Raw genomic sequence first — 24,209 nt, 5'->3', positions numbered from 1 at the left:
TTTTGAGGTTTTCCTTGGTTTGTTTAAGTGGAGGAAAATGCTTAGCTGTGTGAAAGATTAGTAAAGTTAGCAATTCCAGACATACTTGGCATAAACACAAGGCAAATGAAACCGGAGGTGACCATGGATTGAATGTGTGGAAAATGAAGGCGTTTCCAGGATAAACACAGATTTAGGCTACGTTCTGATTGTCAGTGCAAATCTGATTTATATATCTGATTGAAATCAGATTTAGGTTGAGTGAACGGCAAGAAATCACACGATATGGTGTTTCGAGCTACATTCATATGTGGTTTCTGGATTATGTGACTCATTTATGTGACTTTCTCACGCCACGTAAAATGTAGAACGTCAGACGCTGTTATAGACCATTTCACAAGATGTAAACAACACTGGTCCAGAAGCACTTCCTGTTTCAGTTTGTAACGGTTTTCTTTATTTCACATGTAAAGAAAACATCTTAAAGATGTTTGTTTAACTTTTTGATTCAGTTTTAAATGTTCTGTTGGTTGTATTTTATCCCAGCTTTTATGTAGTGTTAAAAAACTGAAACAGGAAGTGCTTCTGGACCAGTGTTGTTTACATCTTGTGAAATGGTCTATAGGAAACATGCTGAAAGTCGCAACAGAAGCAATGCTGTGTTGTTGCAAAGTGCCGGACTAACAGGAATTGACAATATAAAGGACACATATTTTGAAAGTGTGGAATAAAGCCGCTTTAACTAGCCTCCTGTCGCTCCCTCAGAAGACGCAGTTGTCCAGCACGAGGCTACACATTTCCATGTTGTAAGAGACATCTCTATTGCAAACTCGTCCATGTTGTGGTTGTTGTTTTTGGCGTATTCCAATGCAATGCCATTGCTATACAAACCAATGCAGATATTCCAGAAAACGAAAGAGCACCATGGACACACAAATCGGATCTGAACAGTTGCGATACACAGTGTGGATGGCAATTGTAGATCAGATTCCCAAATTTAGATCGGATACACAAATAATCTGATTTGGACTAACAGTCTGAACATAGCCTACAGTAAGTGTCTCCCCTCTCCTCTACAAATCTACTGTAGGTACATACCTTTTGACAAAGCTTTTCATTAGAACATATTCTGCAGTATTTGCTTCAGACTTGTACTATATGGATTCATTCAGATGTTCTTTCTGCCTCTCAGTTCTTATGGCCACCATTTTTGACCAACCGCACTCTCCTTACATTCCACCACCATGTGTGTTGCTGCAGTACTACGAAAAGAGGATGGCAGAGGCATCCCACAACCCCTGAAAGCAACCACAAATCCACCACCAATTGGGCATGACCAACAGACCATTTGGCTTGAAAAACAGGGCAGACTCAGATTCCAGGCCAGGCAAGGCTGACTTACTGTAATCCAGCCCTAGGCTTGAGCTTGACGAGAGGATCATTCCAAGGAGGGGTGTGGGGTCTGTTATTGCTGCAGCCTGGGGTGACCATGAACAACATGTTGGGTGTCAGATTTTTGCTCTGATTGAGTGAAATCTCTCATGCCAAATCCATTTCGCACCAATCTCTTATCATGGTTTTCCATCGAAATAAACCTGAAGAGGTAGCCTGGATGCCAGCCCGAACTCCGGCCACAACATGTTTTGGTCAGGAAGTTCGGTCTGGACTCGATCCATTGAGGAGTAATTATGACAAGAAACATTAGGACCAATCAAATTGCCAGGGCGGGCTTTATACGATGATGGACAGGTGATCTGCAAGGACGTAATCATCACGTTATCAAACTGGTCTCCCTTAAAGATGACTGCAGCTGGAGAATTGAGATGTATAGATTCCGCTGTCGCGTCTGTTGTGAATTAAATCGACAGCGCATTCATTTTAATAGACAAACAGAAAACTGCAATCAAGGCATTTGTCGATCGGAAAGATATTTTTGGCGTCCTTCCTACATGATTCGGGTAAGTGTAAACTTAACAGCTGGCTCTGACGGTCGTTAAGAAGATGGGACGTAATGAAAAGCCTGTGGTCGTTGTGGTTTCTCCTTTGGTGGCACTCATGGAGAAGTAAGTAAAAGAAGCAACACTCGTTATTTTACTTCTAAAATAAGTAAGTTGAAAATAGTTTCTATAGTTGAAAACTGCACTATGCAAAGGAGTTGACTTACTGCGTTGCTCTGTTTGGTTGTAAGTCTTCCGACTATCCAATTGAGTGCAGAGGTTTTTTTTTCCTGGTTTGGTTACGACACGCCTCATAATCAAAGCCCTACGGAGGAGTTTCAGACTCGTATTCTTACTAGAATATGAGTATGAAGAAGTCAGGCTACTGAAGAGGTTCTTGGGTCTTGTTCCAAATGTTCAGCCCTTACTGTCCACAGTCAATATTGTGCATGAACTATTGGGTCAGAGTCCTCTGTGAAGTCCACACTAGTGCAAGCTTGGCAAAAGATCATCATATTGGCCATGTCATTATACATTTTTTTGCAATACCTTGCAGACGACACCTGCGGGATGGATGGTCCTCAATATATTTAAATGGATGGTCCTCAATATATTTAAATGGACAGTTTACCAAAAATGACAATTCTGATATTGTTTACTCAATACTCACCCTCATTATATTCCAAGCCTGTATAACTTTCTTCTGTGCAACATAAAAGAAGATATTTTGAAGAACGTTTTGTCCATACAATGAAAGTTAGTGGAGTCCCCCAACCAATGTGTGTGGCTTTCTCCTTCATGTTTACTGTGTTTTTATCCCCAGTGAGTTCTCCCGTGGAACTGCTCATAATGCAGGCTTTGTGTTGGGTCCATGATGACCTGAACCAGGTGGACATAAGCAGTTACGTTCTCAAGGTCTGCGGACAAGAGGAGGTTCTACAGAAGTGAGTCCTCCCTTTATCAGTTCTCTTTCTTTTTTGCAGGCATTCTGGATACACAATTCCTCCGCCAACATTCCTTGAGAACGGGGCTATTTTGCTTTTATTGTGCTAGAGAAATATTTTCTTTTTACCCATACCATTGGAAGAGCAGACCCAACAGTGCTGGGGAGGGTTAGTCTGCCCTAATAAGGAACAGAGGGAATGGGCAAAAACAAATCCCTTCCAAGCTCTGGGAATAATTGAGTCTTTAATACAAGGCATCCTCCCCTAGTTACTGTGGGTGTCTCAATTTATTCCTGTTATCATTGCAGAATTTTGAAAGCTTTCAATTAGTTTCTTGTAATGTTAGAGTTCCCCAGTGTCTGGTTCAATGCTGGCTGTCCTCGTTTGACCCTGGCAAGGTGAATTGTGTGATTATTAAAAATTACCCTGTTCTCCAAAACAGTCATCCAAGAAAACATTTTAATCTTTTTTGTTGTTGTTTCTTTTATCTGTGTGTATATATATAAATATATATATATATATATATATATATACACTATACTTTAATACCATACTATACTAAAATAATATATAATGTTATATATACATAATATATGTTGATTTCTTAATGTTATCAATGGGGAAAATGGTTATCAATGCTGCTTAATATTTTTGAGAAAAACTATATACATATATATATATAAATATATACATTTAAAAGTTGATAAAAAAACAGCATTTATTTAAAATGTATTTTTTTTAACATTTTTAATTTCTTTCCTATCGCTTTTGATCAATTTTATTATACTTATAAATATACTATATACTACTGTAAAGTTTTAACACCAGTAATTATTGATTCATTTGGTTTTTGATACTTTTGGCTCTGGTCCATGTCTAAAGCGTCTTTAACATTATCTTTCAGTAAACACAGTCTGGGCAGTCATGAGTATGTGCAGAACTGCAGGAAGTGGGAAACGGAGATCAAACTACAGCTCCTTTTTCTTAACACAATGAGACGAGATCTGGCCCGAACGGTGAGATGCTTACAAAGGCTAGATAAACTAGTTCACTGCTTTACTATCTTCACAAGTTTTAAATGGATATATAATAAGTAAATAAATATGTTTTCTTTATGTATGCTAACAGGCAGAAGATGACATCTCCCCCATTGACTTGGAGAAACACCTTGGCCTAGTGGAGAGGCCGTTTAAAGAGGCAGTCACAAGGTAGGAATGTGCTGCATCTTATCTACTGCCTCTGCTAAAGGCCAGAAAAAAACACGGGTGGATTGTGCTTCTTGATTTCTCTCATTCCTTTGTGTGTTTTTTTCTTCTGTAGAAAGGGTCTTGCTGAATACCTAGAAGGCTATCATAAGCAAGTCGATGTCTGCCTTCAAAATGAGGTAACTTGTTTCGTTTTTTACACAGCAATCTAATATTGTATGAAAATAAAGTGTTTGTAATTATTTCAGTTTCTTTTTGATCTCTTACTCTAATTCTCTCTCTCTCTCACTAGAGCACCCAGTATAAAACAGTGGACAATGTGGTTCAGTCAGTTAAAAATCTGTGCTGTGCTCTGGATGAGGTTGAGACGCCAGCCATCACTGATGCCATCAAGAGGCTCAAACGCTCTGTAAACCTTCCTAGAACACGTTCTCCAGAGGTCAGAGAAGCTTCAGTGTAAAGTGGCAATGCATGATATTAAAATTGTAGCTAATACTCATAACTGATTGTTGATCAATGGCTGATGTTACAATTCTGTACTCATTTGTAAAAAGTTTTTTTTTTAATCAGTTGTTTTACTTTTGTAAAACTTTTGCTGATAATTTACTCACCCCCATGTCATCCAAGATGTCCATGTCTTTCTTTCTTCAGTCGAAAAGAAATTCCAGACGATGAATAAGGGTCTTATCAAGCGAAATGATCGCTCATTTAAAAAAAAATAATAACAAAGTTTAAGTTTTATAAGCTCAAATGATCGCCTCGCTTGATAAGACCCTTATTCATCATCTGGAATCATTTAAAGCCCTTTGAACAGTTTGAAGTTTGCACTGAAACTGTCTTTTGGACCTTGAACCATTTGGTTCCCACTGAAGTGCATTATATGGAGAAAAATGCTGGAATGTTTTCATCAAAAACCTTAATTTCTTTTCGACTGAAGAAAGAATGACATGGACATCTTGGATGACATGGGGGTGAGTAAATTATCAGCAAAAGTTTTTTTCAAAAGTGAACTACTCCTTTAAATGGTAAAGGTAAATATAGGCATCAGAACCTTAAAATATATAGTATGACTATGAAAAAGGGATATTGTTTTTTGAGATCTAATAAATCTTGCATCTAATAGTGTTTAATTAATTTAATAGTGTGTATTTATTTATTTGATTTTTCCCAAAACTGACTAATACTGTTAGTTTTACTGTAAATAAATACCTAATATAAAGCACTACAATTTGAACTTATTAAGTTGTTTATTTCTGTTTGCATATGCATGTTTTGCAGGCTGGTGCCACAGGCTCAGCTAATGGTAAGCTCATCTCCTAAAAACATCTTAATGTCCTTCTCTTAAAAGGTGAAATGTGTAATATTTTCAGTGTTCAAATACTTTGTCCTATTACCTAATATGCAGTCATCTACAAGTAAGCACTGTTGGTTATTAATTTCCAACGGAAAGTGTAAACACTTTGACTCTGTGTTGCTATATGAACTTTGCTCTGTGGTTTTATTTCTCATGATTCAATGCACTTTTCAAAACCAAAATCAACCATCTTACATTTATAATACATTTTTACTATTAAACTGCTCTGTTTGAGTATTCTGACCAGCTTGGTTGCGCAACATTACCTCAACCAATAAAATAAATTTGAGATGGGATTTTTTATTTTATTTGACTAATGGTATACGGGGAGAGAAACCAGTTTGATAAGTAAAACCTTCTTTTCTTTTTTGGGTTTCTTCCAGACTTCCTTTTGGAAGCAAAACAATGCTTTTTCTCTTTAACAAACTGTTTCCCCAAAACAAATTTAGCATGTGCAGTTTCTTGTTCACCTATGCAGTACTCTGCTTCTTGTGATCCTCCAGGTTGCGTAAGCCCAGTGGAGGAGAGTTTAACATCACTAACAGATGCTGTGTATGAGCTCACTAAGCTCTACCTGCAATCTTTCTGCCCAACTACTCCTGGTTGCATGATGGAAGAGCACATTGAGGACGGCAGGGACAGCAGAGAGGCCTCGGGCACCACAGAGCATCTGCAGTTCACTCTGTTTGCTGTTCATGGCATTCCTGCTTCCTGGGTCAGCAGGTGAGCACGCTGTCCCTTTTAGGGTATATAAGATCCCTGGTCTATATATTAACTTGATACTTTAATACAAACAAATGGATTTCAAGTGAAATTCGTTTACTCTTTCTGCTTTGGCGCATTCGGTCTCGCATTCTAAATAAGTACTAAACGCTGTTTAATTCACTTCAGACTGATAATGACTCTGTATAACAAACTCACAGCCAAGGTAAACTTCTCTAGTACTTTCAAAGCACTGCCTTAGTCCATATTCATTACACTGTTATTTCCTTCTAGATAATTTGAGTCATTTTGGGTCTGTGTTCTCTTGGAGCAATCAACCTCAGTAAATTATATCTTGAACATTTAACCTTTAACCCAACTTGGAGAGCTCAGAATCACATTATTCACATTCACTACAAATAACTTTATTCACCATGCTTTTGAAACGCTTAAGGCCACATATAAAAAAGGTTTTGTGTAGAATGAGGATTGTGTCCTCAGATAATGATGATCTATTACTAGGGCTGTACAGGGCAGCTAAATATTTGTCATCCTTTTGACTTTCAGTATATATTTTTATGCTTATGCATTTGTACTGAAATGGCTTTAAATGGTGATTTTAATTGCTGTTGGTTCACAAAAATTAATCAAAAGGAGCAGCAATATTTAAGAGTTAATACTTATATTCAGCATTGAATTAAATTAATCAAAAGTGATGGTAAAAAAAAAATATATATTTTTATAATTTTGATTTCTATTTCAAATAAATGCTTATGAATGTGTATACTATTTTTACATTATAATATTGAGCCTTTTTGAACATAAGAGACCCCAAACTTTTGATCAATACTGTGTGTTTGTGCATGCACTGATGAGCCAAAATATCATGACCAGTCAGAGGACAAGCAAATATTGTTGATCATCTCCTAACAAGGCCACATGTTAAGGTCTGGATAGATAATACAGTAAACAAACAAACCAGATCTCACAATCAACAAGTAGGATGCAGAAGAAATGGGTAGGAATAAAGATCTGAGCGACTTTGACAAGGGCCTAATTGTTATGACAAGGCAACTGGGTCAGAGCAAGGCTTTGTGTGTTGCTCACGGTCAGCAGTGGTGAGAATTGACCAACAGTGTCCGAGGAGGGACAAACCACCATCAGGGTGTTGGGCGGCAAAGTTGTGGTGATTAATATTTTGTGGGCAACAAAGGCTATCAATGCACGAGGGCAACAAAAGCTAGCCCGTCTGGTCACACTTTTTTTTTTTATGATGGTTATCGAAGGAATGTGTCATATCACACAGTTCAGTTCATTACATCACACTCTGCATAGTTGCAGACCAATCCGAGTGTCTATAATGGCTGATGTCCACCTTTGAATGCAGTGGGACCTGGACCTTAGAGCAGTGGAAGAAGGTCTGGTCCCATGAGTCCCCGGCCATTCGTTTGGACATAAATTTGACACGAGCCACCAACCTAAACACTGATGCAGAGCAGGTACACCCCTTCATGCACTTGGTGTTCCCTGGTGGAAGTGGACTCTTTCAGCAGGATAAAGCACCAGCCACATAGCACACATTGCTCAGGAAGGGTTTGAGGAACATGATGAAGAGTTCAAAGTGTTTCCCTGGCCTTAATTCCCCAGATCTCAATCCAATTGAGCTTCTGTGGGATGTGCTGTACCAACCAGTTTGATCCACAGTGGCTCCACCTCACAACCTTCAGGATCTGCACTGTTTTAGCAGCATGCAGAGCATATTAGGCTGGTGGTCATAATGTTTCGGCTCATCTGTGTATGTATGCATAATATATTAAAATATTTGATTCATCACTGAGGCAGTTTCTTAGTCTTTCTTGTGAAATTTTGTTGAATACTAGTTTGTTGAAGTCTTTAAAGGTGGAAGGGAATAAAGCTATTTTAGGCCTTACTGCGTAGCTTGCTTCATCGCTAGTTTGTTTATTTAGCTCGTTTATTTATCTCCTCTCCACTTCAACAGCAGCACTTATCTGCCATGGCCGAAATAGACTTGACTAGTGATTTCCATACAGAACAGTGTGAGCAGGCAGAGCTGGACAGATCAACAGGGGTGTGGTGTGTTTTAGAGGCAGAGAAGGTCAAAGTTCGGCATCGCTCTGTTCTGTATTTTGATCCAATTCTCTTGAGGGAGAATTTTTATTTATTACAGATTTTTCCCCTGAGGATACTCTCTACCACAGTGCTTCATCATGGAGCCTATTCATAGAAGAATTAAATATTTCCCCAGGCCGCACACCAAAAGAGTTGCAAAATATCTATCCTTGTGACATCTATAATCCTAAAAATATCTGAACTTTGATTGGCTGTGTTAAAAAACTGAGGCTCTCAAACAAGGTTTTATACAAACCATTTGTGTGTGAATTGCACACAAAACATAATCTAAAAAATGGTTATATATTAGATTTCGAACAAATTGGTTGGCAATTGATGAATACAAGCCCATGTTTTCTCCCCTTTCCGAGAAATAGAGTAATTTGTCCTTCCTGTTTTCCAGTTTTGAAAAATACTACCTGATGTGTGCACTGACCCACAACAACAAGAATCTCTTCAAGCCTGTCCAGTCCAAAAAAGTGGGAACGTACAAGAGTTTCTTCTACCACATCAAATGGGACGAGTTGTAAGTGTTAATGCCCCTTAAACATGCTGGCACGCTACTTCCTGGAATTTGTAGAATTAGGGGGAAATTGTTGCCAGTTCTGCTGTTGGTGATGACTTCCCCTGTTTCTTTAGGATAAACTTCCCTATTTCAGTGGCGCTGTTACCACTGGAGGCCATGTTGAGTCTTTCGCTCTATGGAGTCCTCAATCAGAACGCAAACAACTCGCCGGATTCCAACAAGCAACGGAAGGGTCCAGAGGTTTTGGGAAAAGTGTCCATGCCTCTGTTTGATTTCAGGAGGCAAGTCATAAACAGCACCTCATATAAACACTCACAAAGTAGGGGGTGGTGATGGCACAGTTGATGCCTTTGGCGTGAGAGACCCGGGTTCGAATCCACTGTGAGACACCAATGTGTCCCTGAGCAAGACACTTAACCCCTAGTTGCTCCAGAGGACATGTATAGCAATTGTAAGTCGCTTTGGATAAAAGCGTCAGCTAAATGAATAAATGTAAATGTAAGTAGAAGTGAAGACATTTCAGATTACAAGTTCAACAAAAACAAAAATAACTGTCAGATTCTTGTAAATATTCCAATTTGTATAGGACAGCACAACATGAAAACCCTATATATCGGGATACCTGTGGTATGTTGATGAATTTAACACTGCATGAGTTTAGATAGCACTTTCATATGTACTACTGTACACCCAAAGCTCTTTACAATCATATCAGGGGATCTGTCCTCAACCACCACCACTTATTTTTGTTGTTTCAGGGTGCTGTCGAGAGGTAGTAAGCTGCTGAGTTTGTGGACATTTCCTCAAGCCCTTCAGCCAGGAGCTGGAGGCAAGGGGAAGAGTCCTGCCGAGAAGATCATACTGCAGGTTCTTTCATTTGCCTCTTCTCGAGTCAGTTGCTCTTCATTGACATTGACTGACACTTAAATATCGTTGTCTGACCATGCACAGGTTGACTTCCCCTGTCCAGCGGTGGACGTGCTCTATGTTGGTCCTCAGGAGAACGACTGCCCGGACTCTCAGTCCCTAGAGCCACTTGATCCAGTCGATCGAAGTGAGATAGAAAAGCTGTGTGAACGAGCATCTGCTTTTGGGTACGTTTGTATCCAGTAAAGTAGATTTGCATTTCATGAAGGAAATGCCAGTGCTTGCAAAAGTGTAATGGTAAGGTTTTAGTTACACTTTCAGAAAAAAGGGTACAAAAGCTGTCACTGGGGCTGTACCTTTTCAAAAGTTACACTTTTGTACCCAAAGGCTGCATATTGGTACCTTAGTGGTACATATTAGCACCTAAAATGGACATATTACCACCTAAAAAGGACATATTAGCTCATGAAATTGACATATTAGCACCTAAAATGTACATATTAGCACCTAAAATGTACATATTAGCACCTAAAATGTACATATTAACACTTAAAATGTACATATTAGTACCTAAAATGTACATATTACCACCTAAAATGGACATATTAGCTCATGAAATTGACATATTAGCACCTGAAATGTACATATTAGCACTTAAAATGTACATATTAGCACCTAAAATGTACTTATTAGCTCATGAAATGGACAAAAGTTTACCTTTTGAAAAGGTACAGCCCCAGTGACCGCTTTTGTACCTTTTTTTCTGAGAGTGTAGTTTTAAGTTGCATGATTTGATTTTAGCTGTTGGTAAATCCCTAATCAAAACGTTTGATACAGTCACACTGGCACATGTATCCTGTCTTGTTTGAGCATCCGAAGCTTCATAATAAACCCAAGTAGCAGATGAACTGAACATGATTTCAGATATGCAGCATAAAAGAGTCTTTGAGAGCATAATGTAATTTAATCTGTTCCACATAGTTACTCCAATTATATGGATCCCCTTCAGCTTGTTTATCTTATTTACGGGTTTTAATTTAATTGAGAATGAAGTGATTTTGAGCTTCTCAGAATTAAAAAAAAAACCTTCTGTTTAAGTAGACATTGACATCATTAAATGCAGCCTTGGTCAGCATTTCAACGATCTTACCAAACACACATTTGAATGGTAGTGTACGTATGGCTTGATGTGCCACTTTGAAGAAGGCTGAAACATTAAAATAAAATGGCAAAAGATTTTGATTTGAGTTAGCCTGGCTAACGCCAGACCACATATCGTTGAGAATGAAACGTGGTCTGGAAATCACATTTTCTCATATTTGAGGCGTAGTTTACAAATGCCCGGAGCCGTATTATTGGGTTCTATGAATGTTTTTCAAATGCGCCTGTACGTAACTCATAGCCAATCGGGACAATGATAACAGATGGCGTATGTAGAGCGACAGAAAATTAGACGATGGGTCAGAGATTTAGGAGATTTAACGTAAAACGTCAAACAATAGCCGAGTCCCAAACAGATCCTACGCATATTAATCAAATCAGTTGACACAATAGTAAAAGGTCGGATAACTGCAGTTTCACGTGGAGCATTTGGAGATTTTTAGAGATTCGAGACTTAATGAACAACATCTCTATTTTAAAATACAATACTGTCTCAAATACAAGCCGGTGCAGTTCGACGATTTGGGAAAATAAAAGCCTGGGCTACTATTTGAAGTTTTACAGTATGTATACACAAAGGCTGTGTCAAAAGTTAACTTCACGTCCGCTGCCAAGATGGATCCATAGATATAAACAAACTGCTTTGGTGTCGCATAGACGTCGTCATCATCTTGCCGCTCCCTCCCCGTTCTGTGATTGGTTTCCTATCTCAGGGGAAAATTTGGTTCATGGTGTCCAGGCTGCCTAGCAGCTTGAATAAAATCTGCAGCAAGGCAGCATGGGGAAACCCAGGCTAGATTTGAGTGCATTCTCATAGAATGGATCCATATAAAACCCTTTAGTTTTCATATGAATCACTTTTTAGAGAATAGGATTTAAAGCTAGCAAATTATTTCAGTGAATATTATATTGTTCTGTCTGCGACTTGAGATTAACGCTCCATTAATGAGGAGACTTTGCAGATGAAAAGCTGACAGTTGTTTAGTATGGTCCGCTGAAAATGCTTGTCTCAGATGTGGAACAGAAAGCTCAGTCAGCTTTAAGACAGCCACACAGCGCTCGGCCTCAGACGGTGGGCAGCTCTCCATGCCCAGTTTGTAAGTGCGACTCTCTGAATGCCCACCAACTGCCAACAGCTGCAGTGCTCCCAGCTTAACTGCCCATTTCCAGACACATTAAGAGGTGGGACTTGTTTCCTGTGCCTCTTATCTCTGGATCAGGAGTCAGGACTAACTCTTACTTTATGGTACTTTGTGGATTAACTGGTTTCTGCTTCTTGACTTGGTCTGAAGCCCATAGGAAGTACTTTTTCTGCTTTGAGATTACCCAGCATTCTTTTCCACTAGGCTGTCGCGAGCTGACAGGCAGCTGCTCTGGGACCAGAGGTACTATTGTCGGGACTATGAATACAGCCTGCCTAAAATCTTGGCCAGTGCACCCAGCTGGGACTGGGGCAGTATGGGTGAGATCCACTCACTTCTGCACCACTGGCCCCCTCTGTCGCCTGTTTCGGCCCTGGAGCTCCTTGAATCAAAGTATGTGTCTCTCCCGCTCTTTCCATTTTTATTGTGCACTTTCCCTCTCCTTTTTTATTGCACTTGCTCATTTTAAGCATATGACACGTTTAATGTGTCACTTTTGCCGTATGATCTTTTTTTGTTGTTCAGCTGTTCGTTCAATAGATTTTGACCACTTTATTGGTCTCATGACTTGCTTTATTACTGTTCTCTTATGGAGAGGGAGCTGAGCATGTAGTTAATGTTGTGCTTGTTGTATTCAGGTTTGCTGACACAGAGGTGAGGAAAGTGGCTGTGAGCTGGATCGAGAGCAGCAGTGATGATGAACTGGCTGACTATCTCCCTCAGCTGGTGCAGGTGTGCACACATACACACACACACACACACATGCTTATGATTGTATCTTTTCTTTTATAAACAGCTTGTCATAATGCTTTCTGTTGATTTTTCTTGGTTATAATTTTGTAAAAGCTGTACACAGAGAGCACTTATTAAGGAAATACAATAGTAAAGTGTGAATTGAAAGTAATGTTTCCAAACACTTAGGCCCTGGTATTCAGATACATTTTGGTCAATCATATCACAAGTGGATGACCCTAAATTCAAGTGTAAACGGGGTCTAGAATTATTTTACGCTGGTCGAATGCGTTCGAAACTGCCACAAAAGATGCCTACTCTCCACCTACTGACCTGATGCATAAACATTATGGGAAGTGCACTAGCCAGACGGGGTTTAAACTTTTTCGGCTGAAGACCCAGGTTTGGTTTGAAGACGTAAAATTGACCGAGCACAATGTTATCTCACCAATCCTGATTTCTAACACACATTCAGAGTGTACAGTGTAGTCTTGAGGCTATTAGAGCAGAAACAAAGGCTGTTGTTCTCCATGTGTGTTTCCTCCATCTTCGGTGTGTTCACTTGTAAACATTGCGTGAGCCAAGCTTATTTTTAAAGCCCATACCGCTCATAAACCCTCCTCTCAAAGAAATCAGGACAGAGGTGGTTTAAAGTGGACAAAAGAGACACCAGGTGTAAATGTGTATGTATATCCCTTGTCTACTTGTGATCTGATCGACCAAAACGCATCTTAATACCAGGTGTAAACAGTGCCATGTTATTTACAGTTGAATGAAAATGTAGTATAGTTCAAATTTATATTAAACGCATATAAATGTTATTTACTTGCTTGTACTGATATTCTTTCATGTAAAATATACTTTAATGTAATCCCTATTAAAATATGTTGTAATTTAGTAAATGTATATGTCAAACACATCATTTAAAATTATAATCAAGTACTTAACATATTGTGATGTGATAACTAACATACTAAAGCATAAGGCAAGACAAAAGTATAATAAAACAATGGTTTCAAATGTACTTTAAAATAAAACTTTGGAGTACCTTAAAAGTACTTTTAAAAATGAACCACATTTCTTTTTCATAAGGGTAGATCAATAAGTAAAACTTAGTAGCACTGATTTTTGTTTCTGTTTGCAGGCAGTGAAGTTCGAGTGCCACCTCAACAATGCTTTGGTGATATTTCTGCTGTCTCGGGCTCTGGGAAATGTCAACATTGCCCATTATCTATACTGGTAAAGTTCGTAATTAAAGGGTTCATATACGTTAAAGGGCTTTCAACTCAATAAAATATTAACCACTAATAACTCTTTCCCTGCTATTGATGATATTTTCCATCATTTACGAGGACGGAATTTTCTGGCAATCCATGTTACATAGGCAGCTTTAGTCTCACAATATTTAATAATAATATATTTTCAGTTCCTTTACCTTATTTTTGAGGATAAAGTTTGGAGGTCTTTAACGTACATTATTTCTTAAAGGAGTAGTTCACTTTTAAAAAAAACTTTTGCTGATAATTTACTCACCCCCATGCCATCCAAAATGTCCACGTCTTTCTTTCTTCATTTGAAAAGAAATTAAGGTTTTTGATGAAAACATTTCAGGATTTTCTCCATATAATGCACTTCATTGGGAACCAAACGGTTCAAGGTCCAAATGAGAGTTTCAGTGCAGCTTTAAACGACACCAGACGATGAATAAGGGTCTTATCTAGGACCCTTTGAGTCATGACTCGAAAAAAGATTTGTTCATTTTGATAAACGAGTTTGAACAGGAGAGTCACGATTCACGAACGCTCATCACAGAACAGAGCGAGGCGAGCATTTGTGCTTATAAAACTAAACTTTTTAATTTATTTTTGAAATGACCGATCGTTTCGCTATATAAGACCCTTATTCATCGTCTGATGTCGTTTAAATCCCTTTGAAGCTGCACTGAAACTGTCATTTGGTTCCCAATGGAGTCCATTATGGAGAAAATCCTATATTTTCTTTTCAACTGAAAAAAGAAAGACATAGACATCTTGATTGACATGGGGGTGAGTAAATTATCATCAAAAGTTTTTTTTTAAAGTGAACTACTCCTTTAATGGCCCAATTCTTCTAAAATATTTAAAATACCATCATTTATTCACCCTCGTGTTGTTCCAAAACACTTTTGGAACACAAATTATGATATTCTAAATATTCTGAGGCTCAGATAACATCAGGGGTCTGTTTGGGTTCAGGCTGCTGAGGGATGCTGTGCAGGACCCAGCGTTTGGTCAGCGGTATGACCGTATCCTCGGTGTGCTGCTGTGTCTGTGTGGATCTGGGCTGAGGACTGAGCTTGAGAAGCAGACCAGGCTTGTGCAGCTGCTGGGTGCTCTGGCTGAAAAGGTGCGACAGGCGAGCAGCTCCACCCGACAGGTAACGTTGGAGAACATGTTTAGTGTTTTTAACCTGTATAAAATGCATCCCAAAAACAGTTTGGATTAGAATTAATAAGATTTCTTACACATGCAATACATTCCTCATAGATGTGTCTCGCACTACTGTTCAAAAGTTGGGGGTCGTAAAGATTTTCTAATAATTTTGAAAAGTCTCATGCTCACCGTGACATTTATTTGATCAAAATACAGAATATTAGATAATCTATTTTAATATATTTTAACATGTAATATATATCTGTGATGTCATATGGTTCTAATATACTGATTTCTTATTATTATCAATGCTGGAGATTGTAAAACTTTTTCAGGATTGTTCAATGAATAAAAAGAACAATACTTTTTTGTTGCAAAAAAGCAGAAGACTTTACTGTCACTTTCGATCAATTTAATGCATGCTTGCTGAATAAAAGTATTTTCGGATTTCTAAATGGTAGTGTACGTCTGTGCAAGCAAAATCTTGTGCTCATTTATTTTAGTTGCATAATTTTTTTCTAAAGTTCAAACCAAAGACTTCTGGAAAACAAGTGCAACTAGTTCCAAAATCTAATTTAATAACACTCTTCCAAACATGAACTGAATAAACATAAAATGATTGAATAATGGGCTATATAACTATACCAGGAATATTTTTTTTCCCTCTTTTTTTTGGTTCTGAAAGCCTGTTTGGCTTTCAGTCCTAGCAAAACAATTTATGAGGGGGAAAAAAAAGTATTTTCTCAAAAGTAAAATGGCTTTTGTCAGAATATTGGATTGTATTTGGATGAACCCTTGATCTCTACCGCTCATCCAGCCAATATATCTGATTTTGTTTTATACTGATATACTATATGGAAAAAAATATATAAATATAATGCGTGTTAAGCATTTCATTTAAAATAATTGACACTTTTCAGACACAAGGGCATCAGTGTGATCAGGTACTCCTATGTTTGGCTCACATTTGTTTCAAACTGTTCAGGAGGGTTCAGATCTGTGTTTTGCAAAGGCCAGTCAAGTTTTGATCAATGACTGAATTCTTTTTTTTATGGGTCGGGCTCTGCTCTGGGGGATTGTCATGTTGGAACGGAAAATGGTCCTGCCCAAGCATTGCCACAAAGTGGGAAATACACAATCTCAAGAGTGTCATTGTATGCTGCAGCATTAAGATTAGCCTTCGCTGGAATTTAGCCTTGCCAAACCGTTAATTAGAAGGCGCTGTCCACATACTTTTGGGCCTATAGTGCCTCATCTTATATCTCCCATGTGAACAAGTGATTTACATACAGATGGAAAGCTTGTAATAAGGCTCTTTATGACAAGACTTTTATCATAAACACATTTCATGCAATTACTCTTTGCTGAATGAGTTCATTTAACATCATGTCGTCAAACTGGAAAACTCATCTACTCACTAGTTTTATTGCCTTATTGTGTTTATACAGCACTCTCCAACTCAAACTTTCCAACTTGTAGATTTTAAATAAAGATAGAAAGAGTTTTTGTAAGCCTAAAGGGATAGTTCACCTAAACATACAAATTCTTTCATTCATTTAATTACTCACCCTCATGTCGTTCCAAACCCAAAATCAAAATTTCCGAAGAGACTTGACAACTTTATATAACAAAAATCATCAACTCGCACATCATTTATGTTAAACAGAAGTTCAATTTCTATACTTGATTTTTCAATCTCAATGTTCTTTGTAGGTGGTGCTCTTGGAGGGTCTCGAGAGGGTACAGTCTTTCTTCCAAAAGAACAGTTGTCGACTCCCTATTAGTCCCAGTCTGGTGTCAAAAGAACTGAATATCAAGGTAAGATTGATACACAGGCTCATTGGGATTATCTGATTATGTTTATCAGCCCAGCCAGTTCTATAAATGCCTCAAAAACTACACATCCAAGGAACCGATTTCTTCAGTTGTTGAATCATGCCAGGTTTTGTTCCGTTTTGCTGGGAAGCGTTCACATGTGATTCACTTCCTTCTCCTTGCCCGCTCCCCCTCTCTTCCTGTTTCAGATCTAGAGATTTGCACAGTCAGCAAAGCCTAAACAGTGTCACTGAACTCCATCTTTTCTTTTACCCCCTTTTCAAAGTGGACCCTCTTTGTTGCCATGTTGAAGCAGTAAATCGAACCAAAACCCTGAGGCTGATGTTGTGCTTTTGTAACTTGGAGCTGCTTTGTTTCCTTCCCTTGAATCTAGTCCTGCTCGTTCTTCAATTCCAACGCTGTACCCCTGAAGATTGCACTGGTTAACGCAGACCCACTGGGAGACGAGATTAACGTCATGTTTAAGGTGTGTGTGTGGTAATGGGGCCTCAATGGTAAGAATGCATAGCTGCTAAGGTTTGTCAGTTTGACAGTAGTTACAGAGCAGTCGGGTTTCTTTTTATATTAATTGCAATGGTAAGATCATCTATTGAACTCAAATGTTAAACATGTATGATTGATGGAAATTGGTCTTGGCGTTAAAAATGGGCCGCACACAAAAAAACAGTATTGGAACCCTTTTCTTAGGCATGAATATGCCCTCTAGTGGTCGAATCAGTAGTATAACTGAGAGTAGAAATCTTGTATTTACTGCACATTTAAAGTGCTTTTTTTGTTGTTGTTGAGTTATGTCCAAACAGCTTATCTGTCTTAACTGCAATTTAGGTTGGAGAAGACCTGAGGCAGGACATGTTGGCGCTGCAGATGATTCGGATCATGGATCGGATCTGGCTGCAGGAGGGACTGGACCTGCGCATTGTCAACTTCAAATGCATCTCAACTGGTAAAGATAAAGGTATGTTTCATCTATTCAGCTATTTTCTGTTTTATTTTATTTTTTTTTATTTTTTTTATTAAATATGTTTTTGTTGAATGAGTTAGCATTCAAAATTTTGGGGTCGGTAATGTTTTTTTTTTTTTTGAAAGAGAAGTCTCTTATTTTCACCAAAGTTGCATTTGTTTGATTAATAATACAGTAATGCAGTGATTCTTTAAACAATTATTACAATTTAAAACAGATGTTTTCTATTTTAATATATTTTGAAATGTAATTTATTCCTCTGATGTTGAAGCTGAATTTTCAGCATCGTTACTCCAGTCTTCAGTGTCGCATGAATCTTCAGAAATCATTCTAATATGCTGATTTGACTTAAGATACATTTATTTGTATTATAAATGTTGAAAACAATTGTGTTGCTTATATTTTTGCGGAAACTGTTATTTTTATAAACTGTTGTTTTTTTCATGATTTTTTAATGATTGAAATATATATTATTATTGAAATACATATATATTATCACATGTCACATTTATTATCATATGCCCATTTAGTTCTATGAATCAGAGAGATTGTGGAAGATAGGCATGAAAAACCAGTTTATGACACTTTGGTGCAATAAAAACATGAATTTACAGTATTTTACGGTCACTCTGTCACGTAAGAAACTTCTGATTACATTTTATCCTCACGTTTATTTTTTGCTTTCACAGGAATGGTGGAGTTGGTACCGTCTTCTGAAACGCTGAGGAAGATTCAGGTGGAGTACGGAGTGACAGGCTCCTTCAAAGACAAACCTCTTGCTGAGTGGCTTCGCAAGTATAACCCTGCTGAGGATGAGTATGAAAAGGTACATTTAAAACATTTTTTAAACTGGATAATTATCCGTGGCAGCTTTAGTCGAACCAATTACATGTGTAGAATTCAGTTTTTGAACTTAATCCAAACCGTCTCTTATCAGGCCTCAGAGAATTTCATCTACACCTGCGCTGGATGCTGTGTGGCCACTTACATCCTTGGCATTTGTGACCGTCACAACGACAACATCATGTTGCGCTCCACCGGCCACATGTTCCACATAGACTTTGGGAAGTTCCTGGGTCACGCACAAATGATAGGGAGTTTTAAAAGGTAAATGAGGTGTTACACTATGTAAGACTGCACTATTTGTTTAGTCCTATTAATCCGATCGTGATGCTTTCCCCTCTACAGGGACCGTGCACCGTTCGTCTTAACCTCTGATATGGCTTACGTCATCAATGGAGGCGAGAGACCCACTAGTCGCTTCCAGCTTTTCGTTGACCTTTGCTCACAAGCCTACAACTTGATACGCAAACACTCCAACCTCTTTCTCAACCTGCTGTCTCTGGTAATGCACTGCACTGCAATCAAAACAGTCATTTGTGTGTCAACAGGAAGGGCTAGTTGTGTAAATGTTTTTTTTTTTTATAATAATGAGATACCTCAAGTCATTGCACAACCCTGTTGCTGTTTGCATAATTGTCTTTTCTTGCTTTACTGTTTTCTTGTTTATTGATCAGTTTTCTATTTGTGCGTTTTACACAGATGACACAATCGGGTTTACCAGAGCTAACTGGACTCCAAGATCTCAAATACGTGTGTGATGCTCTTCAACCCCAGACTACAGATGCAGAGGCTACCATTTTCTTCACAAGGTAGATTTCTACTAAACGGCTGTAAAACTAGATTATTATTATTGATCTTTTGGTCTCTAAAGTTTACTTTAAGAAGTCTCCTTCAATAGGTTTGCATGCATCCAAGGTCATAAAACATTAGAATTTTCTCATAATACACAATGCCTCATCACTTCTTATCTGACTGTGTCTGAAACAGTTCAAAAGGATTCAGTCTCTCTAAACTCCTCCTTTCCGAAGGACTACTCTGCTAATTGGTCAGATGGCCCAGTCTGTTGTGATTGGTCCATCCGCTTACAGAGCATGTCGGAAAACAGAACGGCCATTACCATAACTGAATTTCAGCTCCGGAAGCTTCCTGAGCTCTTAATACACAGCGATACGAACCCTAATGAAGTTTTACCATATCAATTCGAGTGCAAGTCCTCATCCTTTGGAAGTGCAGGCATAGTGGATTTGCAGCAGAAAATAGTGTCTTCTCGACATGTCAACAGCACGAACCCGTGTATGGTCTTCATTGGCCCTTAATTGGCAGTGTATGGTCTTCATTGGTTCTTCAATGGCAGTGTATGGTCTTCATTGGTTCTTCATTGGCAGTGTATGGTCTTCATTGGCAGTGAATGGTTTTCATTGGCCCTTAATTGGCAGTGTATGGTCTTCATTGGTTCTTCAATGGCAGTGTATGGTCTTCATTGGCAGTGAATGGTCTTCATTGGCCCTTCATTGGCAGCGTATGGTCTTCATTGGTTCTTCCAGTCTCAGCTACAATTAGTGTTTGAGGGCCAGTCTAAGTAGATGTTGTTCGCAGGCAGCCAATGAAGACCATACGCTGGCATTATGCAACTTTATTTAAAGTCTATGTAGGTTCGAGCAGGAAATAAATCTGGAATTACTGACGACTCGTTTCTGGCACTTCAAAATCGGTTCATTTATCATGTGCTATTATCTTTACAACTGTGTCGACCTTTTACATTCTATATGAAAGGTAATTACTTAAAGCTACACTGTGTAACTCTTTTAGTTTATTCTTAGCTAAAAACACTTAGTTCCTTCAAAAATATATGTGCTCATTAATGTATATTTACTTCGTTCAAGTAATAAAGTATTCTCGTGAGGGTATAATATGCCATTGAAAATACATACGGGTAAGGGGTTCTAATGTCGGTCGCCATGTTGCCCCTCCATCTTGAAAGTACATTAGCCAAAGAGGGACATACCCGTTAATTCAAGCTTCGCCTTTCGCGTTTACGTTTGATTTAACACTCATGGACGAGGTCGAACTGGAAGCCATGTTAATCTTGGACTATATTGGCCACCGTAGGAGTTAAAGCGAAATCGGAAGTGAGAGGAACAGAAACTGATATTCACTGGATGGTCATATACCTTTTCACCGCTAGATGGGGGTAAAAAACACACAGTGTAGCTTTAAAAAGCATAGGAACACTTTAAAATGTCTCTTTTCTTCCACCTGTTTTAGGTTGATTGAATCCAGTCTGGGCAGTGTGGCCACAAAGTTTAATTTCTTCATCCATAATCTGGCCCAGTTGCGTTTCAGTGGCCTTCCCTCCAATGATGAGCCCATCCTCTCGTTCGCTCCCCGCACATACACTATAAAGCAGGACGGGAGGATCCGGGATGCGTCCGTATTTTCATATCACAAGAGATACAATCCAGACAAGCACTATGTAAGTGATTTTATAAAGCAGTTGTCAGTTTTTAGCCTTGATTACCTCTTTGTATGATGTTAGGAAGGAGAAAATCACATATTTTATCTTAAAAAACACCTGTTTTTTTTTTTCACACCTCTTTCTTTCAGACGTATGTCATACGGATCCTTAGGGAAGGTCAAAATGAGCCTCAGTTTGTCTTCCGCACATTTGATGAGTTCCAGGAACTGCACAACAAGCTGACCATCCTTTTCCCTCTCTGGAAGCTGCCGGGGTATGTGAATCTTCCTCTTGTACCGTGGTTCAAATCCTGCATTTCATTGTTCCTAAGAATCTTTTTCCTGTTTCAAGATTTCCTAATAAAATGGTGCTGGGACGCACACACATCAAGGATGTGGCATCCAAGAGGAAGGTGGAATTGAGCAGCTATGTGCACAATCTGATGAGGAGTTCAACAGAGGTCACTCAGGTGAACAGTTGTTGCTTTTAAAAGATTATCAAATATCATTTTAGGGTTTTATTTTTTAATCTTTGGGAGTGTTGAGGAGTCAACTGATTATTTCACTCAAAAAATACATTGCTCAACAATCTGAATTGAGAATTAAATTCCACTCACCAAGGCTGCATTTACTTGATCAAAAAACAGTAATATAGTGAAATATTATTATAATTCTTAAATTGCTTTGTTTTTGTGGAAACCGTAATACTTTTTTTCAGGATTCTTTGATTAATAGTTAAAAATTAAAGGTCTTGACTGTCACTTTTGATCAAATTAAAAGTAATTTCTTTACAGTCCTACTATTTATATATGAAGAGTTCAGATGCAAAAGCCTCTAAATGCCATTTGAAATTTTCTTCTTTAATGATGATTTTTATCAAACTTGTATATTTAAGTTCAGTAATTTCACTTAAATAACATTTTATAGGTAATTATCATTGCCATTTAAGTGAAATTACTGAACTTAAATATACAAGCTTGATAAAAATGATCATTTTAGAAGAAAATTTCAAATGGCACTTAGAGGCTTTTGCATCTGAACTCTTCATATATACTTACTGTCACCAAACTTTTCAATGGTTGTTTAAATTAATGTTTTTTTTTTCTTAGTGTGATCTTATCTACACCTTCTTCCACCCTATTGCGAGAGATGATAAGATCGAGGGGGTTGATGGACTCTCAAAAACTCCAGGTATGTGTACATGAGCGTACAAGTTACTTTCACTGGTTTCATATATTTGGTACAACATAATTAGTTTTCATGTATTTGATGTTGTTTTTCCAGACATGCTTCCAGTGAGTCCCACCAGTGGCCGCGTGGAGGGTGAGGTGAAGCTGTCAGTGTCCTACCGAAACAGTACGCTCTTCATCATGGTCATGCACATCAAAGACCTGGTAAGAACTGACGATAGCGTCTGTCTTCAAACTGATCCCGGATCCTGTGCATTCTCAAATCTCATCTGTCCTTCTCCCAAACACAGATGTCAAATGATGGAGCAGACCCAAACCCATATGTGAAAACCTACCTTCTCCCAGACCCCCACAAAACCTCCAAACGCAAAACAAAGATCGCGAGGAAGACTAGGAACCCGACGTTTAATGAAATGGTAAGCTAGTCCTACCTGTCTGATCATAACGCCATAACGCTAAAGCTAATAAACTACTCCCTTCTCTCTTTAATTGTAGCTGGTATACAGCGGCTACAGTAAGGAAACCCTGAAGCAAAGGGAACTTCAACTGAGCGTGCTCAGTGCAGAGTCTCTGCGAGAGAACTGCTATTTGGGGGGCATTACCCTCAGCCTTAAGGACTTTGACCTGAGCAGAGAGACCGTCAAGTGGTACAAGCTCACCATGGTGCCCTACTTCTAGATACAACCAGCCCTCTCCACCATTCGTCCACAAAAGGTGATGTGACTGAAGCAAGTGCCCTTACAGGACAACTCCATTCCCCCAGCATCCCTCTCTCTCTCACTGACAATAATCAAGGTTGAGTCCTTGTTAAATACGTGTTCTGTACATTTGGAACTTAAGAGGACCAAACGGCTCGCTTAAAGAAGAGTTTATATTATTAATTCTATTATCTATTTTATATATATATATATATATATATATATGAAGAGTTCAGATGCAAAAGCCTCTAAATGCCTTCTAGAATGATCATTTTTATCAAGCTTGTATATTTAAGTTCAGTAATTTCACTTAAATAACAATTAATAGGTAATCATCATTGCCATTTAAGTGAAATTACTGAACTTAAATATACAAGCTTGATAAAAATGATCATTCTAGAAGAAAATTTCAAATGGCACTTAGAGGCTTTTGCATCTGAACTCTTCATATATATATATATATATATATATATATATATATTAAATATACATAGAGAGATTGACACTTGTATTTTTAAAACTGCTTATTTTTTACACTTTCCTTTTCTACATATACAAATAAGGAACATTAAATGTCTGTAAGGTTTTGAGTTATCAAAACAAGTACAGCAGAGTTCACTGTGCTTTTGATAACATGCCAAATGAACTGAACAAACTCGAGACCACTTCCCTTTAGGGAACAATAACAGGGTGCCTTCACATGCTCTCCTTTCATTTTTGCTTTTCTCACTACTTGTTTGGTTAAAAAAGCCCTGTTTTGTAAGAAAATGCACCAATGAATTTGTATATTGAACTGTCTTTGAAAAGGGAATGGCACCTGTGGCTCAAAGCTACTGCCTGAACTCAGCTGAATCATAATCTATGAGTTTACCAGCAGGCGTTTTTAAAATTATGTACATTGATGTTCAAGATTGTCATTACTCCCTCCGCAAATACAGTAGTGATTTGATTCGCTGTGTATGACTGTTAAAAATACATTTTGAATGGATATTAACACGGCCAGTTATTTATTGGTTATCTTTAACCTGACCGAATCAATGTTTTCTGTAATCTCTCTCTTAAGAAAAATTAAATGTTTTTGAACACCTCTCTGTGTGATTTATTTGTTCTGAAGTTATACTTAACCAGCAGGGGGCA

The 24,209-nt window shown here is 38.2% G+C and overlaps 1 protein-coding gene across 2 annotated transcripts in view; it reads left to right on the top strand.

Moving 5' to 3' along the window:
- The window catches only part of pik3c2a (phosphatidylinositol-4-phosphate 3-kinase, catalytic subunit type 2 alpha), a 34,951-nt gene extending 10,792 nt beyond the window's left edge, over nucleotides 1-24,159 (top strand). For both annotated transcript variants that reach the window (XM_039683921.2, XM_039683922.2), the window contains exons 5-33: nucleotides 2,740-2,860; nucleotides 3,765-3,876; nucleotides 3,989-4,068; nucleotides 4,181-4,244; nucleotides 4,358-4,504; nucleotides 5,344-5,368; nucleotides 5,923-6,142; nucleotides 8,655-8,777; nucleotides 8,891-9,058; nucleotides 9,536-9,644; nucleotides 9,729-9,871; nucleotides 12,152-12,340; nucleotides 12,586-12,679; nucleotides 13,824-13,918; nucleotides 14,914-15,094; nucleotides 16,804-16,908; nucleotides 17,300-17,392; nucleotides 17,752-17,881; nucleotides 18,577-18,713; nucleotides 18,825-18,994; nucleotides 19,076-19,232; nucleotides 19,430-19,539; nucleotides 20,996-21,203; nucleotides 21,335-21,459; nucleotides 21,537-21,654; nucleotides 22,294-22,375; nucleotides 22,469-22,578; nucleotides 22,665-22,790; nucleotides 22,870-24,159. In XM_039683921.2, the coding sequence (XP_039539855.2) occupies nucleotides 2,740-2,860; nucleotides 3,765-3,876; nucleotides 3,989-4,068; nucleotides 4,181-4,244; nucleotides 4,358-4,504; nucleotides 5,344-5,368; nucleotides 5,923-6,142; nucleotides 8,655-8,777; nucleotides 8,891-9,058; nucleotides 9,536-9,644; nucleotides 9,729-9,871; nucleotides 12,152-12,340; nucleotides 12,586-12,679; nucleotides 13,824-13,918; nucleotides 14,914-15,094; nucleotides 16,804-16,908; nucleotides 17,300-17,392; nucleotides 17,752-17,881; nucleotides 18,577-18,713; nucleotides 18,825-18,994; nucleotides 19,076-19,232; nucleotides 19,430-19,539; nucleotides 20,996-21,203; nucleotides 21,335-21,459; nucleotides 21,537-21,654; nucleotides 22,294-22,375; nucleotides 22,469-22,578; nucleotides 22,665-22,790; nucleotides 22,870-23,052 (3,725 nt within the window). In that variant the 3' untranslated portion in view covers nucleotides 23,053-24,159. The remainder of the gene's footprint in view (nucleotides 1-2,739; nucleotides 2,861-3,764; nucleotides 3,877-3,988; nucleotides 4,069-4,180; nucleotides 4,245-4,357; nucleotides 4,505-5,343; nucleotides 5,369-5,922; nucleotides 6,143-8,654; nucleotides 8,778-8,890; nucleotides 9,059-9,535; nucleotides 9,645-9,728; nucleotides 9,872-12,151; nucleotides 12,341-12,585; nucleotides 12,680-13,823; nucleotides 13,919-14,913; nucleotides 15,095-16,803; nucleotides 16,909-17,299; nucleotides 17,393-17,751; nucleotides 17,882-18,576; nucleotides 18,714-18,824; nucleotides 18,995-19,075; nucleotides 19,233-19,429; nucleotides 19,540-20,995; nucleotides 21,204-21,334; nucleotides 21,460-21,536; nucleotides 21,655-22,293; nucleotides 22,376-22,468; nucleotides 22,579-22,664; nucleotides 22,791-22,869) is intronic.
- The last annotated feature ends 50 nt before the right edge of the window (nucleotides 24,160-24,209 follow it).

Source organism: Pimephales promelas, chromosome 10, assembly GCF_988280905.1.
Source record: "Pimephales promelas chromosome 10, fPimPro1.hap1.1, whole genome shotgun sequence".
NCBI lineage: Eukaryota > Metazoa > Chordata > Actinopteri > Cypriniformes > Leuciscidae > Pimephales > Pimephales promelas.
Note: the sequence above shows the minus strand (reverse complement) of the source record. Positions and strands in the feature narration are given on the sequence as shown.